The sequence below is a fragment of the Arvicola amphibius genome, chromosome 14 (genome assembly GCF_903992535.2).
Source record: "Arvicola amphibius chromosome 14, mArvAmp1.2, whole genome shotgun sequence".
Classification (NCBI taxonomy): domain Eukaryota; kingdom Metazoa; phylum Chordata; class Mammalia; order Rodentia; family Cricetidae; genus Arvicola; species Arvicola amphibius.
In genome coordinates, this window is record NC_052060.1 from 37,788,335 (window position 1) to 37,803,103 (window position 14,769).

General features: G+C 43.0%; 1 protein-coding gene across 1 annotated transcript in view; it reads right to left on the reverse strand.

Annotated features, from left to right (window-relative positions):
* Mcub (mitochondrial calcium uniporter dominant negative subunit beta) overlaps window positions 1-14,769 on the reverse strand; it is a 51,002-nt gene that overhangs the window by 15,147 nt on the left and 21,086 nt on the right. The window contains 1 exon segment of the mRNA XM_038312062.2: window positions 553-628. Within this exon segment, the coding sequence (XP_038167990.1) occupies window positions 553-628 (76 nt within the window).

Here is a 14,769-nt window from a genome sequence, read left to right on the forward strand (position 1 = left end):
AATGATTCAAAAAAGATGACTTCCACCCAGCATTGGGTTGTTGATTGACAGCCTATGGTGCCTGGGAGAGGCATTACTCTCTCCCATCCCCATTATAAGGTAAAGCAATGGAATGCTCACGCTTACATGAGTAGTTCATAGATCTCGGAACCCCTACAAAATTTGTGTCACTACATGGTTTCTGCATTGTGCTACAGTTTGCCATTAAATCCATTTCAGGCCTGCTGGTCTCTAACAGTCTGCTGTAGTTTCTCCTGCTCAGCATCATGATGATCTGCCCAAGGTCTTCACAGGTAATGAGTTCGGATACTTAAGGCAGGAACTCACGCATCTTTGTCTGACTCATCTCCAGTTCCTGAGGTCACGTGGTGAAGTTTGCCAAAAGGCATCACCAGTGACAGCATGCTACCAGAAGGGCAAGAAACCAAATACAACCAGTAGGTGGGGTGGGGTAGGCAGAGTCTGTTCAGCTCAAGTCTGCATCTCCCGCTTTATTCGGAAGGATGGAAATAAAGTTAGCCCATAAATCAAAGAAGCGAGAAGAAAACTTACCATCAGGTGGCAACACTGTTCCATAATAGAGGGCTTGGTAATATTTTGGATTTCCATACAGTTTCATATATAAAACCTATAAGAAAAAGTGTGTCTTGAGAAAACGGTAAAGCTAAAATCCAGAAGAGTCTTTATAGGACAGACATGCTGGCATATGAACTTTGTATGTGTGCCCCACACGGGCATGGTGGAACGTGAACTTTGTATGTGTGCCCCACACAGGCATGGTGGAATGTGAACTTTGTATGTGTGAACCACACAGGCATGGTGGAACATGAACTTTATATGTGTGCCCCACACAGGCCTGCTGTGGTGGTTTGAATGAGAATGGCCCCCATAGGTTCGTAGATAAATGCTTGGTCTGCAGTTCATGAAACTGTTTAAAAATGATTAGGGGTGTGATCTTGTGGGAGTATGTGTGACCTTATTGGAGGAGGTGTGTCACTGGGGGTGGCTTTGAGGTTTCAGAAACCCATAGCAGGCTCAGTCCCTCTCTGCCTCCATCTTGCAGGTCAGATGTAAGTTCTCATCTTCTGCTCTATCGCCATGTCTGCCTGCCACCGTGCTTCCCACCATGATGACCACGGACTAACCCTCTGAAACTGTAAGCAATGCTTTCTTCTATAAGTTGCTTTGATCATGGTGTCTCTTCGTACTGATAGAACAGTGATTAAGACATATCAGGGGCAATGAGTTGCAGCAAACATCATCTGTCACATTAAGACTGTTCACTTGAATTTTATTTCTAAATGTATAACCTATTATCAAGATCCGGAAGAAAAACAGCTAATTACTAAAGAAAAATTTTTTAAAGACAGGATCTCTATATATATAGCTCTGGTTGTTCTGGAGCTTTCTATGTCTATCAGGCTGGCTTTGGACTCACAGAGATCCACCTGCCTCTGTCTCTCAAGTGTGGGATTAAAGGCATACACCACTACATCTGGCTCTGGCTCCTTAAAATGGATATACCACAATTAGTAAACATACATAGGAGCTCTCCATGTTTATATAACAAATGTTACAATGCTATTGCTTTTACTGTGGCAGGGTCTGTACAGAGCTAATGAAATTGGGATATACAGGAAGCAACCAATCTCAATCTTATCAACCCTGACTGTGCCTGTGTGCATGTGTGTGTGTGTGTGTGTGCATGTGTGTGTGTGGTGTGTATGCATGAACCCTGACTTTCCTTCCAAAATTTCTTCTTTAGATTTACTTATTTTTATTTTATTTGCTTGGGTGTTTTTCTTGCTTATATCTCTATGTACCACATGCATGCCTGATGTCCACAGAAGCTAGCCAAGAGCATCAGATCCCCTGGAACTGGAGTTGGAGACAGTTGGAAGCCACCATGTGGATGTTGGGAGTCGAACCCAGGACCTCTGGAAGAACAAGCAGTGCTCTTAGTCAGCTTGCCTGCTTCCAGCCCCTTGAACAGTGGGTGTGAGGCTATCAGAGTAAGACCCTATCTCAAAACAGTAACAAAAGGTGCAAATGTTTACTATGTACTTACATGTAATTCATACTTGCTATACTATTCTGTGTGTATGTATGGGAGCAATAGATGTGTGTGCACCTATTTATTCTGGGAGGGTCTGTGTACAGTAAAATGTCCAATGAAAACAGAACAGAGCTTTCCTGTGAGAAGAGCTGTGCATAGGGAGTGGCCCCCAGCAGGAACTAGCATAATTTACAAAACAATTGTAAGCCAGAGGAGCAGCTTTTATTTAAGCTTCTTAGTTCAAAAGCAGCAGTGAAATATTAGTCTAGAAAAGCAAAAACAGCGTGTTTCTAATAGACGCCTTTTTAGGATGCTTTAATTACCGTGCCCCACACAGCCTGGCAGTGACACTAGTCTCAGCATGGGTGCTGTAATTTGCCCTCACCACACCCACAAGAATGCCGCTCTTTTCAGGATGGCTCATTTTATTTCACATGTATCATTAGATCGTGTGATTTACTCTACAAAAGATTTAAGATACAAGCTGGAAACTGGCTTAGGAAAAAAATCTTGGCTGCTAATAACATTTGGCTGCTCAATTTTCAAATTGCCTTTGAAAAATAAAGATGATTTTTTGAGACACTAGAAAAGGGATAGTACCTGCCCAACGTGCATGGGGTCTGGGTTCAAGTACTCGGTACTCCAAAAATAAATATTTAAAGTAAATGGCTCAAGGTTTGAAAGCAATACCAAAATATAGACACATAACATGTCTCAAAATCAATAATTATTGTACTATCTACTATGTTTTATCTAGATATATACAGTTCCGAGCCTTCATACTTATATCTAGCATCCAAAGAGTCTGTGTATAGTTACTCCATTTATTCAAATCAGTCCACAAGGCTAGCCGCAACTTTTAAATACGGCAGATGTGCCTAAAGACCCCTTTGCATGGTAAATGAGGTAACTCCATATTGGGAAACAAAGAGGAATTATATTTTCAGGTTCCTTTAGCAATCACATAATTCTAAACTGGGACACACCCCGTGTGGTAAACCTGGCTGTGACAGATCACTACAGATTTGGATGCTGCGATGAATAGTGACTGTACATCACATGCCATCTGGGCAACAGCTAATTACCTAATGTTTACTAAGCAATCACTAAGTGCTGAATGACCACCCGGTGTTCAAAACTTCTGCTATCAAACTAACCATTCTTGCCTGCTTTTTTGTTGTTATTATGGAAGACATCTTTTTGGCTCCTTAAGGTCTAATATATTCCACTGAAACTTGCTTAGGATCCTAGCCTCTCCTGCCACCCAGGGACTTCACTGCCTTCAATATTTTTCAACTACAGTTTCCCATGGATGGACAAAGCATGGTCACTTCTCCTGCCTTCATCCATGCCCACGCCCTCTTCCTTCCTTGCCTTGAAAAGACTTGCTACATTATTACCACTCTCTTCTTGCTGGCTACATTTTTACCACTCTCTTCTTGCTGGCTACATTTTTACCACTCTCTTCTTGCTGGCTACATTTTTACCACTCTCTTCTTGCTGGCTACATTATTACCACTCTCTTCTTGCTGGCTACATTTTTGCCACTCTCTCCTTGCTGGCTACATTTTTACCACTCTCTCCTTGCTTTTCACACATTCCTTACAGACTACAGCTGGCTCCTGGCCCATAGATTCCCAGAAATCACTCTCAGAAGGCTCTGCTTTCTTTCATAGTAGATCAACTGAAAATTTAATTATCACTGACTTTGCAGAAGCGTTAGTCACTTCCCCCCCTCGCCCTTCCCCTTTTAAACGTTCCTGTCTCCCATAATTCCACATTGCCTTGGATCTCTGGTTACATCTTTCCAGCCTTGTTTTCAGATTCCCTGTCTTAGTTAAGGTTTCTATTGCTGTGAAGGAACACCGTGATCATGGCAGCTCTTACAAAGGAAAACATTTAACTGGGGCTGGCTTATATTTATTTTGGTTTACATTATATTTGTCTATAGTTTAGTCTATTATTATCATGGCGAGAAACATGGTAGCATACAGGCAGATGGTGCTGGAGAAGGAGCTGAGAGTTCTACATCTTGATCCACAGGCAGCTGTCATATTCCACATCAGTTGGTCCCACCTGGTTTATTCCTCTGTGTTGGAGGGAAGTGTGAGGATTAATAAAGAGATAGATAAGAGACAACCGATAGTCAGGAGGGCATCTAGTAAATATTGAGATTATGCCCCGTGTTTATTTCTTATAGGCTTTATCTGCCCCAATCCAAAGAGGAGGGGAAAGGCAAGAGGCTTCTTTACCAAGATACAAAGAACAAAGTTAATTACCTCTCTCAGTACTCAAAGCATCAAGTAACCACACCCTAAGTCCAACCATCCTATTAGTAGCCACACCTTGGGCCAAACCTCCTTTCATATAACCTTGAAGGAGCAAGAATAGTTCTGAACTCTCTGACTTTAGTCAAGGTGGAACGGATCCACCTCCGTGGGCTCCCACAGGCAGCAGAAGACTATGTACCACACTGGGTGCACTTGAGCATATGAGATCTCAAAACCCTCCCCTACAGTGACACACTTCCTCCAACAAGGCCACACCTCCTAATAATGCCACTCCCTATGAGCCAAACATTCAAACACATGAGTCTATGGGGTCAGTCCTATTCAAACCAGCACATTCCCTTTCTTGTCTTTTTTTTTCTTTTTTCTTTTTCTTTTTTTCGAGACAGGGTTTCTCTGCAGCTTTTTTAGAGCCTGTCCTGGAACTAGCTCTTGTAGACCAGGCTGGCCTCGAACTCACAGAGATCCGCCTGCCTCTGCCTCCCGAGTGCTGGGATTAAAGGCGTGCGCCACCACCGCCCGGCTCCTTTCTTGTCTTTTAAGTGTTGGTATTTTGCTGAGTTTCCTGAGAAACAACTTCTGTCCTCTTACTTCACGAGAGGTCAGCAGTACCTCCCTGCTCACAAAGTTCCAGCTGAATTGCTGGGCTGTTAGCTCGACAAAGCATCTACAAGCTGGAGCCTCTTTTTAAGCTGTGTATACAGGGCTGGAATCTTCTGAGGTAGCTTCCCCGGCTCACACGTTCTCCCATTTTCTAGAACTCTTCTTGCTTTTACCTAGAGGATGCTAGACTTCCCTAAAGCATGTCTGTGCCATTTGACTGCCTGTTCCTTCACTGTGACTGGACAGACACCAGCTCCAAGTGGGACCACTGAGACTCCAATCACAGGAATCTGACTGAACTCAAGAATGTGTTCAAACCATGACTCTACACACTGCTGTAGAGAATATACACAACTTTTTGGGAAAGCTAGAAATAGGCCTCTAAATATACAAAATCCCACTGACCCAACAAGGCTACCTCTGAGTGTAAGCCAAGAAAAAGTCATTGTGAATATGCTTAAATGACAGTTATATATCATGCAGTACTGTATCGCTTTTCATGATGAGACTGAAAAACTGGAAATTGCTGTTCAATTGTGGCACACTTCTTTAATTACACCACTTGGGAGGCAAAGGCAGGTGGATCTCTGTGAATTCAAGGTCAGCCTGGTCTACAGAGTGAGCTCCAGGACAGCCAGGGATACACAGAGAAACCCTGTCTTGAAAAAAACAAACAAAAAACCAACAACACAAGAAAAACTGGAAATTATAGAAATCATCATTAGTACAATGAACATTTTATTTATATATTATATTTATAGTATATAAACTTATATTATATGAATATATTATTAAATATTTATACATTATATATTAATAAAACAATGTGAATGAGTCACGCAATGTAATATGAAGCGACAAAATAAATACAAAATGTTACATTAGAAAGATTCCACTTAAAAACAAGGAGGAAAGTACCCTATAATGTTAGAAGACAGGGAATGGCTATGCTTCAGACTGGGCATAAGGAAGCTTCTAGAATGCTTCTGATCTCTTTCTTGCTCTGGCTTCATTTTTAAAGTCCACTAGGCTTTCCCTGATACTAGACAGCTCCTGTAGGAATGTCGTTCTTGAAGATCCTCAGTTAGATTGGGATTGGCCTCTAGAACTAGACTGGAACTCTCCTTTGTGATGCTGTTTGCAATAGTTGGGCTAGGATATGGCTAATGCATGGAGAAACTGTGTGTTAATGGAAAGACCGAAGCATGATAAGGCACCAGGAAGGAGTGATCCAGTAGGAAAGCTTCGCAAGATATCAAGATGAGAACGCAGACCAATTCTTGGTAACCTAAGTCCATCACTGTCAAGAATGACCTGGGAGAAGGAGGTTCTTTAGCATCACAGGGGACCTGTGTAAATTATTACTCAGGTCTGAGCACTCAAATGACTGGGATAGAGCAGTTAGTCTCTGGGCAGGCAAGAGCACAGTGCCGTCAGGTCATGGCTGGCTCTCATGTCCCTCCATTGACAATGCTTTGTAGGAGCACAAGAGGGACAGAAGGACATCAGAGTCCTCAGAGAGACACTGGCAAGACAGCACGACCTCAGATGTTTAAAAGGGGGGCTGAGTAAGTGGTTGCGAAGTGGGGCAGGCTACATTTGTAACAGCTGTGGTAGGAGAAAGCTACTGACAAGATGGCACCGCTGGATTGAGCCTTAGAAGGCAGAGGAAGGTCATTAAGAAAAGAGACGAAAGGTTGGAAGTAGATGTTCACAATGAGGGGATGCAGAGGAGGGAACTGATAGCCATGATGGGGCAGAGATAAAAGGAGACACAACTGAGTTTAATTTGAATCTGACACAGGTCAAAAATAGCATCTTTAGGGGATGGGAATGTTTGTTTTCTGAGACGTGGTCTCTCTATGCAGCACTGCCTGGCTTGGGCCTCTGTGAGTTGACTCCACAGACATCCACCACCTTCTGCTTCCAGTGCTGAGACAGAAAGGACACACCACCAGGCCTGACCAGAAAACAGTTCCTTTTAACTACAGGAACTCACTATTTTCCAGATGAAACCTTGCTATATTTAGATTTAATTTTGAGTTTAGTAAGATTTAAAGTTCATTTTAAGGAGATAAAAGAAAGATTAAGGGGTTTATAATAGAAAAAGTCAACAACACAGTGGAGAGGCCCCTGGGGAGGATCTGAGGCTTCCAGCTGACAGCTAACTGTGAGCCTTTGGACACCCGCCCTCCTCACAGCATCCCAGGAGACACTGAGATAGACACCATCCCCCCCCAGCCAAGCTGCTTCACATTCTTGTACCACAGAATCCTGCCAGTCAACCTTCATAAGCCTTTCTTGTGATGGCCGCTGACTGGGCTACAGTACATAGTGAAGGTTGGAGAACAAATAGATGTCACTAGATAGGGGAAAAGGGACAGCTTGGATAGCTGAAAAATGAATTGCCTAACTGAAAGCAACTCCCAAAGAAGAAAAGCTTAGAACATTCCTCCTAATCCGATTAAATAATAAAAGGAGAACCAACCAGCCTCTGGCAGCTATCACTTACCATGGCTCTCCCTGCTCCCCCAAAAAAGTCCAACACTGTCAGCTGGCAACGGGAGACTCTTTTCGGGGTCCACAGAGCAGGGCACAGAACTGCAGGCTTGTAGAGGAGATGTGATAGGCAACACCCCTGCAGTCATACTTTCCCCCCTTCACTCACTCTGGTCTGTCCCGGTGCATCCAAAGTGCATGCCTGATGTGGGATGTCCTCCTGTATATGTGTTGCTTTATTGGTTGGTGAATAAAGTTGCTCGGGCCTATGACAGGGCAGAATAAAACCAGGCAGGAAATCTGAACAGAGATATAGGGAGAGAGTAGGCGGGGTCAGGGAGATACTACGGAGCTGCCGAAGGAGACAGATGCTTGGAACCTTTCCGGTAAGCCACAGCCTCGTGGTGATATACAGATTAATAGAAATGGATTAATTTAAGATGTAAGACTTAGTTAATCTAAAACCTGAGCTAACAGACTAAGCAGTGTTGTAATTGATAAAGCTTCTGTGTGATTATTCAGGTCTGAGCAGCTGAGAAATGAGTGAACAGTCTCCATTTACATATGCCATTCACTATGGTTACCATATGTGATTCATACGCTGTAGCCACTCACTCCCTTGCTATTATGTGAGAGAGAGAGAGAGAGAGAGAGAGAGAGAGAGAGAGAGAGCTCACCAGAAAACCACACAGAAAGTGTGACTACAAACCTCAGGCTACATCAACATAATTACTTTATTAACCACTTCTAGCCAAAAAAAACCCCACAACGCTCATCTTTCCCATGTACCACTGGCATGTTTTTCCACATGCTAATTCCTATGACTCTTCCCTTTCCTTACTTATCCCTTAAAGCTTAACAAATATCCCCAAAAAAATTGTTTTATGAGAGAAGAAGACAACTTGTTTTACTCTCAATATAAAACGCCACAAAGACACTTGAACGTGTTTCGTAGGATCTTGTGTGACAGCCGCACATGCTTACTAAAAATAAACACTCTCCTTGGAGACAAAAATAATTAACATCCAATAGCTAATACTTCTGCCAATTTCTACTTAAGTGTCAACGCAGCTTTAACTTAACAGCTGTAGACAGCAACTTCCACCCTTTCCTATCTAATTATTTCTGTGACTTTAGTTTACAAATGGAAATGAATTTGGCAAACCTGAGAAACCTTTTAAAAGTGTAAGTCCAGACAGCTGAATTGATGATAAGCCACCTGTTTGGTAAATAATGTGATGTATTTATTACAGTCATGATTTCCTAAAGAAATACCTGGTACTAAGATCCCAGTTTATGTTAAGGAAAAAGAATCAGAGTGGCCATTTAACAATGGAAGCTCAGTGTGGTACATTCATCCCTTGGTATTCCAGGGCCGGGAGGGAGCATGGGTCCAAGGCCCCTTGAGGATATCAAAATGTGATTGAGTGTCCTCATGGATGCCACGTGAATTATACTGTTCAGAGAATGGCAAGGGAAATGTTCTGTCACAGAGCTAGAGTGATGGCTCATCTGCTTAAGGGCACTTGGCGCTTTCCCAAAGGAACCCAGGGTTTTTGCTTTGCTTTGTTCTGCTTGGAAATGGTTTTTTTTTTTTTTTTTTTAAATCATACAGTATATTCTGATCATAGTTTCCTCTACCCCAACTCCTCCCAGATCCTCGCTACCCCTCCTCATCCCCCCTCCCTTCTCATCCTTCCTCCCCTCCTCCCCCTCCCCCTCCTCATCCTCCTACTTTTTCCATCCTCCCTTCCTCCTCCTCCTCCCTCCCTCCTCCTCCCTCCCTCCTCCTTCCTCTTCCTCCCTCCTCCTTCCTCCCTCCTCATCCTCCCCCCTCCTCATCCTCCCTACTTTTTCATCTTCCCTTCCTCCTCATCCTCCCTCCCTCCTCCTCCTCCCTCCCTCCTCCTCCCTCCCCCCTCCTCCTCCCTCCCTCCTCCCCCTCCCTCCCTCCTCATCCTCCCTCCCTCCTCATCTACCCAAATCCACACTCTTTCTTCCTCTCATTAGAAAACAAGTGGGGAAACAACAACAAATACAAAACTAAGTAAACACACAGGACAAAACAAACAGAAAAAAGAGCCAAAGAAAAAGCACAAGAAATACAGAGGCACACACACACACACACACACACACACATTTGCACACATACAAACCCCATTAAAAGCACAAAATAATAAACCATAATATATAAGCCAAAGACGTGTAAGATAAAGGAAAATGCCCATACAGAGCATTAAGAGACAAAGAATCTCTGCAAACACCACTGAATTCCTTTGGTGTTGGTCATCTACGTCTGGGCTTGGGGCTTGCCCTAGCATGTGGTTTGTATGACTACCCAAGTGAGACTCTGTTGAAGAAAACTAAATTGTCCTTTGGGAGCAGCTGTCTAAATTGTCCTTTGGGAGCAGCTGTTGACTGGAGACAGCTTCTGAGTTAGGGAAGGGAGCTTGTGTCCACGTTTGCTCTCAGAGCTGGGAGCCCTGATGGCTTAGACCTGTGCAGCCCTGTGCATGCTGCCACAGCCAGAGGACCCAGATTTGACTCCCAGCAGCCACATGGCAACTTACGACCATCTGTAACTCCAGTTCCAGTGAACCCAATGTTCAGAGAGATGGAAGACACAGGGAGAAGAGTGGAGAATTCAAATTTGGGTCCACTTTTGGCCTAAATTATTCTAAACATAAGTCTCTCTTTTTTATGACTTAATTAAACATCAAAGCAGAAAATGAGAAAGTGTTTATCAATAAGCTTTTTACATATTGTATCACAAATTCCAGAAACACCAGGGTTTATATCCTTTTAGAAGTGTGTTTGCTCAAATGAGAAATGTGTGAGTTCCCACAGCTTAAGTAAAAGGAGGAGTAAATATGGAGCCAACTTGTCTTTCTGCGCTGACACTGTGGTCTATAGTTTCCTCTTTTTACAGTAAGTACACAAGCCTTTTGCGATTGACAAACACGCATACATTCATTGACGTCACACAATTCAGAGAGTCCAAACATTAACTGATGTCCATGTTTCCCAGGGATCAGCTACAGAAGCAGCCAACCCACTGGTGTCATTTCAATGGGATGTGACCATTATTGGGCAGTAACTCTGGAAGGGACATTATAATTCTGGGACTTGTCCTCAAGCAAGAATGAGCACAAAATGGCAATGCTGTGTTTAGCACACTCATCCCTGTATTTTCCTGTAATGCAAAAGCCTGAGGGGTAAAATCTGCTTTATTCCCTCTGTGTACAGCTACCGTTGAGTGCTTTATTCCTTCTATAATTCTACACTGACAATTTAAATCCATGTACTTCTAAGTATTTCAAAAATGCTCTATGGCCTTCATTTCTTCCCCCTGGTATATTAAATGAGCTTCATTGGGCACCTTTTCTCACATTAGCGGGTTCAAGATGAAAAATGAGTCATATAAACTCACTGAACCACCCAGACTCCAGGCAACTGTATAATTTAGAATACTGTGTTGTTGTTTTGGGATAAAGTCTGTATAACCGCAGCTGGCCTCAAAGATGCTGACTAGCAGAGGCTTGTCTTGAACTCCCGATCTTGGTGGGGGTTATAGGTATGGACTACCATGTCTAGAACTCCTATGATCTCATAACCTTTCCCTTTCATCTCGGTTTTTTTTTTCCTAAGCAGTCTATTAATAGTCATAGGAAAAAATCACCTGGCCTGGCAGCTTTGCTATGGCTGATATCCAGAAGAGGTTAAAGTTGGGCTTTTTAAGCAAGTCATCCAGTCTCTTCCAGCTCTGGCCTCATGACTCATAAAGTGGGAATCAGCTTGCCTCAACTGGTTAGAACTGTCAAGGACTTGGAGGGAAAACCTTGGTTAATTATAAGGCATTGGTGAGCATGGTGGCTCACCCCTGTGATCACAATACTTGGAAGGTAAATTTAGGGTGATTAGGAGTTTAAGAACAGCTTAGGCTATGCAAACTTAGTCTGGGCTACATAAAACCCTGTTTCAAACGAACGAGAAAGCAAAAAGCCCGCCGCCAACAATAACTATACATGGTCATAAAAACACCACTACCATGAATATAATAAATGATCTTCACTCATGATCACCTCCCTATTTCTTCATAGTGATGACAAAGAAAAGAACAGTTATTGTTATGAAATCATTAATATACAAAATCTGTTGTGACCCCAACCGAACTCTAATTTACGTGTATATGATGCTATTGCACCTATTTCTCCTGTGGGTCTCAACAAACATTTTTCCTCAGATCAACTTTTCCCATTACATCTGGTCAATTGCCTAATTTAAAGGGCTCTTTAGGGCACATGTAAAGTAAGTTCTAAGTGCAATCGGCCTTGATGTTTAACTTTTAATAAAGAGTCAGACACAGAACCTACCATAATCAATACTATTCAGCGATGAACATGATGAACAGTTTTCTGTCCACAGTCTGTAGCGAAGACAGGATAGGTCTCACTTCGCAACCTTTGCTCAGTTGGTGAGCCATAAGAGTGTTCTGTAAAGGTCCGCTTTGGGTGCCAGGCCTTAAATCCACAGGGAGTAGGGCATCTGTCTTGGCACCTGGAGGGTCGTATGCAAGAAGCAGAGGAAGGCAGCACCTGGTGGTGAACTGAGAATCTACTCCGCAGTGCCTCCAGCCAGGTCTGAAAGGATGAGTCCCCAGAGACATGGAACTGAGAGAAGCACTCAAAGACAGAGCTTACAAATTCCAGAGTGACAGTGAAGAGTCATGTGACCTGGTACAGGTCATCACCTACAGAAGAACAAAGCAGTACCTGATTCATAAAACTGATATGGTATTAAAGACGAGCAGGTATGTAAAGTCCTCAGCACTCAGAGTCATTATATCGATTATTATATATTACTACAAGTTTCTCAAGTCAGATAATGGTGGTGTATGTATTTAACCCCAGCTCTCAGGAGGCAGAGGCAGGTGGATCTCTGAGTTCGAGGCCAGTCTGGTCTACAGTGTGAGTTCTACACAGAGAAACCTTGTCTCAAAAAGTGTGTGTGTGTGTGCGTGTATAATATGTATATATATTTATATATGCATGTATATAATTTCCAGGTAAAACCATTATGAACCATGTGGTGGTTTGAATGAGAATAGCACCCGTAGGCTCTCATATTTGTATGCTTAGCCCCCAGTTGATTAACTGTTTGGGAAGGATGAAGAGGTGTGACCTTATTGCAGGAGATGTGTTACTGGGGGGTGGGACTGGAGGTTTCTGAAGCCCATGCCAGGCCCGGTGTCTCCTTCTCTGCCTGCTGTCTGTGGTTCAGGATGTAAATCACTCATCCAGTGCCACACCTGTCGTGATGACCACGGACTGACCCTCTAAAACTGTAAGCCAGCCCCCAGGTAAATGTGTTCTTTTATAAGGCTTGCCTTGGTCATGATGTCTTTGCGTGGAAATAGAACAGTATCTAAAACAAATCCAAAACACACTTATGTGTTTAATGACATCATTAAACAATATGTTAAGCGGCATATTGAGATCAAACCGGAGCCCTGTGCCATTAATGCTCTACCCCTGAGCCACATCCCAACACCTGGGAGGGCAAGAGAAAGGAGAATGCTGCAAATTCAAGGCCAACTCTTGGCTTGCCTAGCAAGTTTACAGGTCATTGAGGGCTTACACACATGGGACTTGAAACAAAACCAAAAACCAAAACATGACATACAAGGAGCAAATGCCTTTAGTCCCAGTTTTTAGAAGACAGGTAGGCAGATCTCTGTTGAGTTCAAAGCCAGGCTTGCTCTATATAGTGAGTTCCAGGACAGCTAGGTTATCTAGTATGACCCTGCCTCAAACAACAAAACAAATTAAAAAAGAAAACAAAGAAAAAGGAATGAGGGAATGAGAGAGAGAGAGGAGAAGGAGAAACAGGCAGCTACAATTATGATATGTCTTAGTTTGGGTCTTCCCCAATGCAAAGCCCACAAGGGTCTGAGACTGATGGGGAGGAGAGAGGCAGAAAAGGAAAAGCTAACAGATGAGCCCTGCCGGGGTAACCTCCAGACAAAGGGGAACTGACCCTGTTAGTGCCCATGAGAAGCACTTGGAGTGTCCACCTAGAACTGTCCATATGGAAGCCATATTTCAGCCAGTTGAGCAGTGTCCCATCCTGCAGTTGAGCTAAGTGGAGAAGAGAAAGAAGGAACTTTCGCTGGGTCTTCAAGGCTCAGCAAACTCTGAAGTCCTTGTGCTGAAGAAAACACTACACTGAATGCAGAAAGACCATGGGGTGTAACAGAAAGACCATGGGATGTAACAGAAAGACCATGGGATATAACAGAAAGACCATGGGATGTAACAGAAAGACCATGGGATGTAACAGAAAGACCATGGGATGTAACAGAAAGACCATGGGATGTAACAGAAAGACCATGGGATATAGCAGAAAGACCATGGGATGTAGCAGAAAGACCATGGGGTGTAACAGAAAGACCATGGGCTGTAGCAGAAAGACCATGGGCTGTAGCAGAAAGACCATGGGATTGTAACAGAAAGACCATGGGGTGTAACAGAAAGACCATGAGATATAACAGAAAGACCATGGGATGTAGCCAGTTTTAAGATCAAACACCACCAGTGGGTAGGTAAGCCTAATTTTTAAAGACATTATCAGTACATTTACAGTTAAAAGTGGAGTAGGCAAAGTAGATGCAGTTATGGACCAAAGATATCAGCAACATGTAAATCCTAAGAATAAGTATGGTAAAACCACATTCCCAGGGATTTGCTAAGCAAAAATAAAGTGGAATACTCTTGTTCTGATCCTCTCAAAATAGTTTCAAGAACACCTTTTTAAAAAGATTATTTATTTATTTATTTATTTATTATGTTTACAGTGTTCTGTCTGCATGTATGCCTGTACACCAGAAGAGGGCAACAGATCTCACAATAGATGGTTGTGAGCCACCCTGTGTTTGCTGGGAATTAGACTCAGGACCTCTAGAAGAGCACTCAGTGCTCTTAACCCCTGAGCCATCTCTCCAGTCCAAGAGCATCTTTATCTGAAGTAGTTATAAAAGTATATAAAAAAAAAAAGGGAGTGCAAGAAAGATGGCTAAGCATAAGGAGGCAGGAAAGAACTAACTACCTAAAGTGGTCCACTGACCTGAGCATGCATGCTATAATGTCTGCATGCTTACTCGTGCACATATGTGCTCTCTCTGTGTCAAAACACACATGTGCACGCATGCACACACACAAATAATGCTTTTTAAAATTTATTTACTTTTAATTAAATACATTGGTATTTTGCCATGGTGTCAGGTACCCTGGAATTGTAATTACAGACAGTTGTGAGCCACTATGT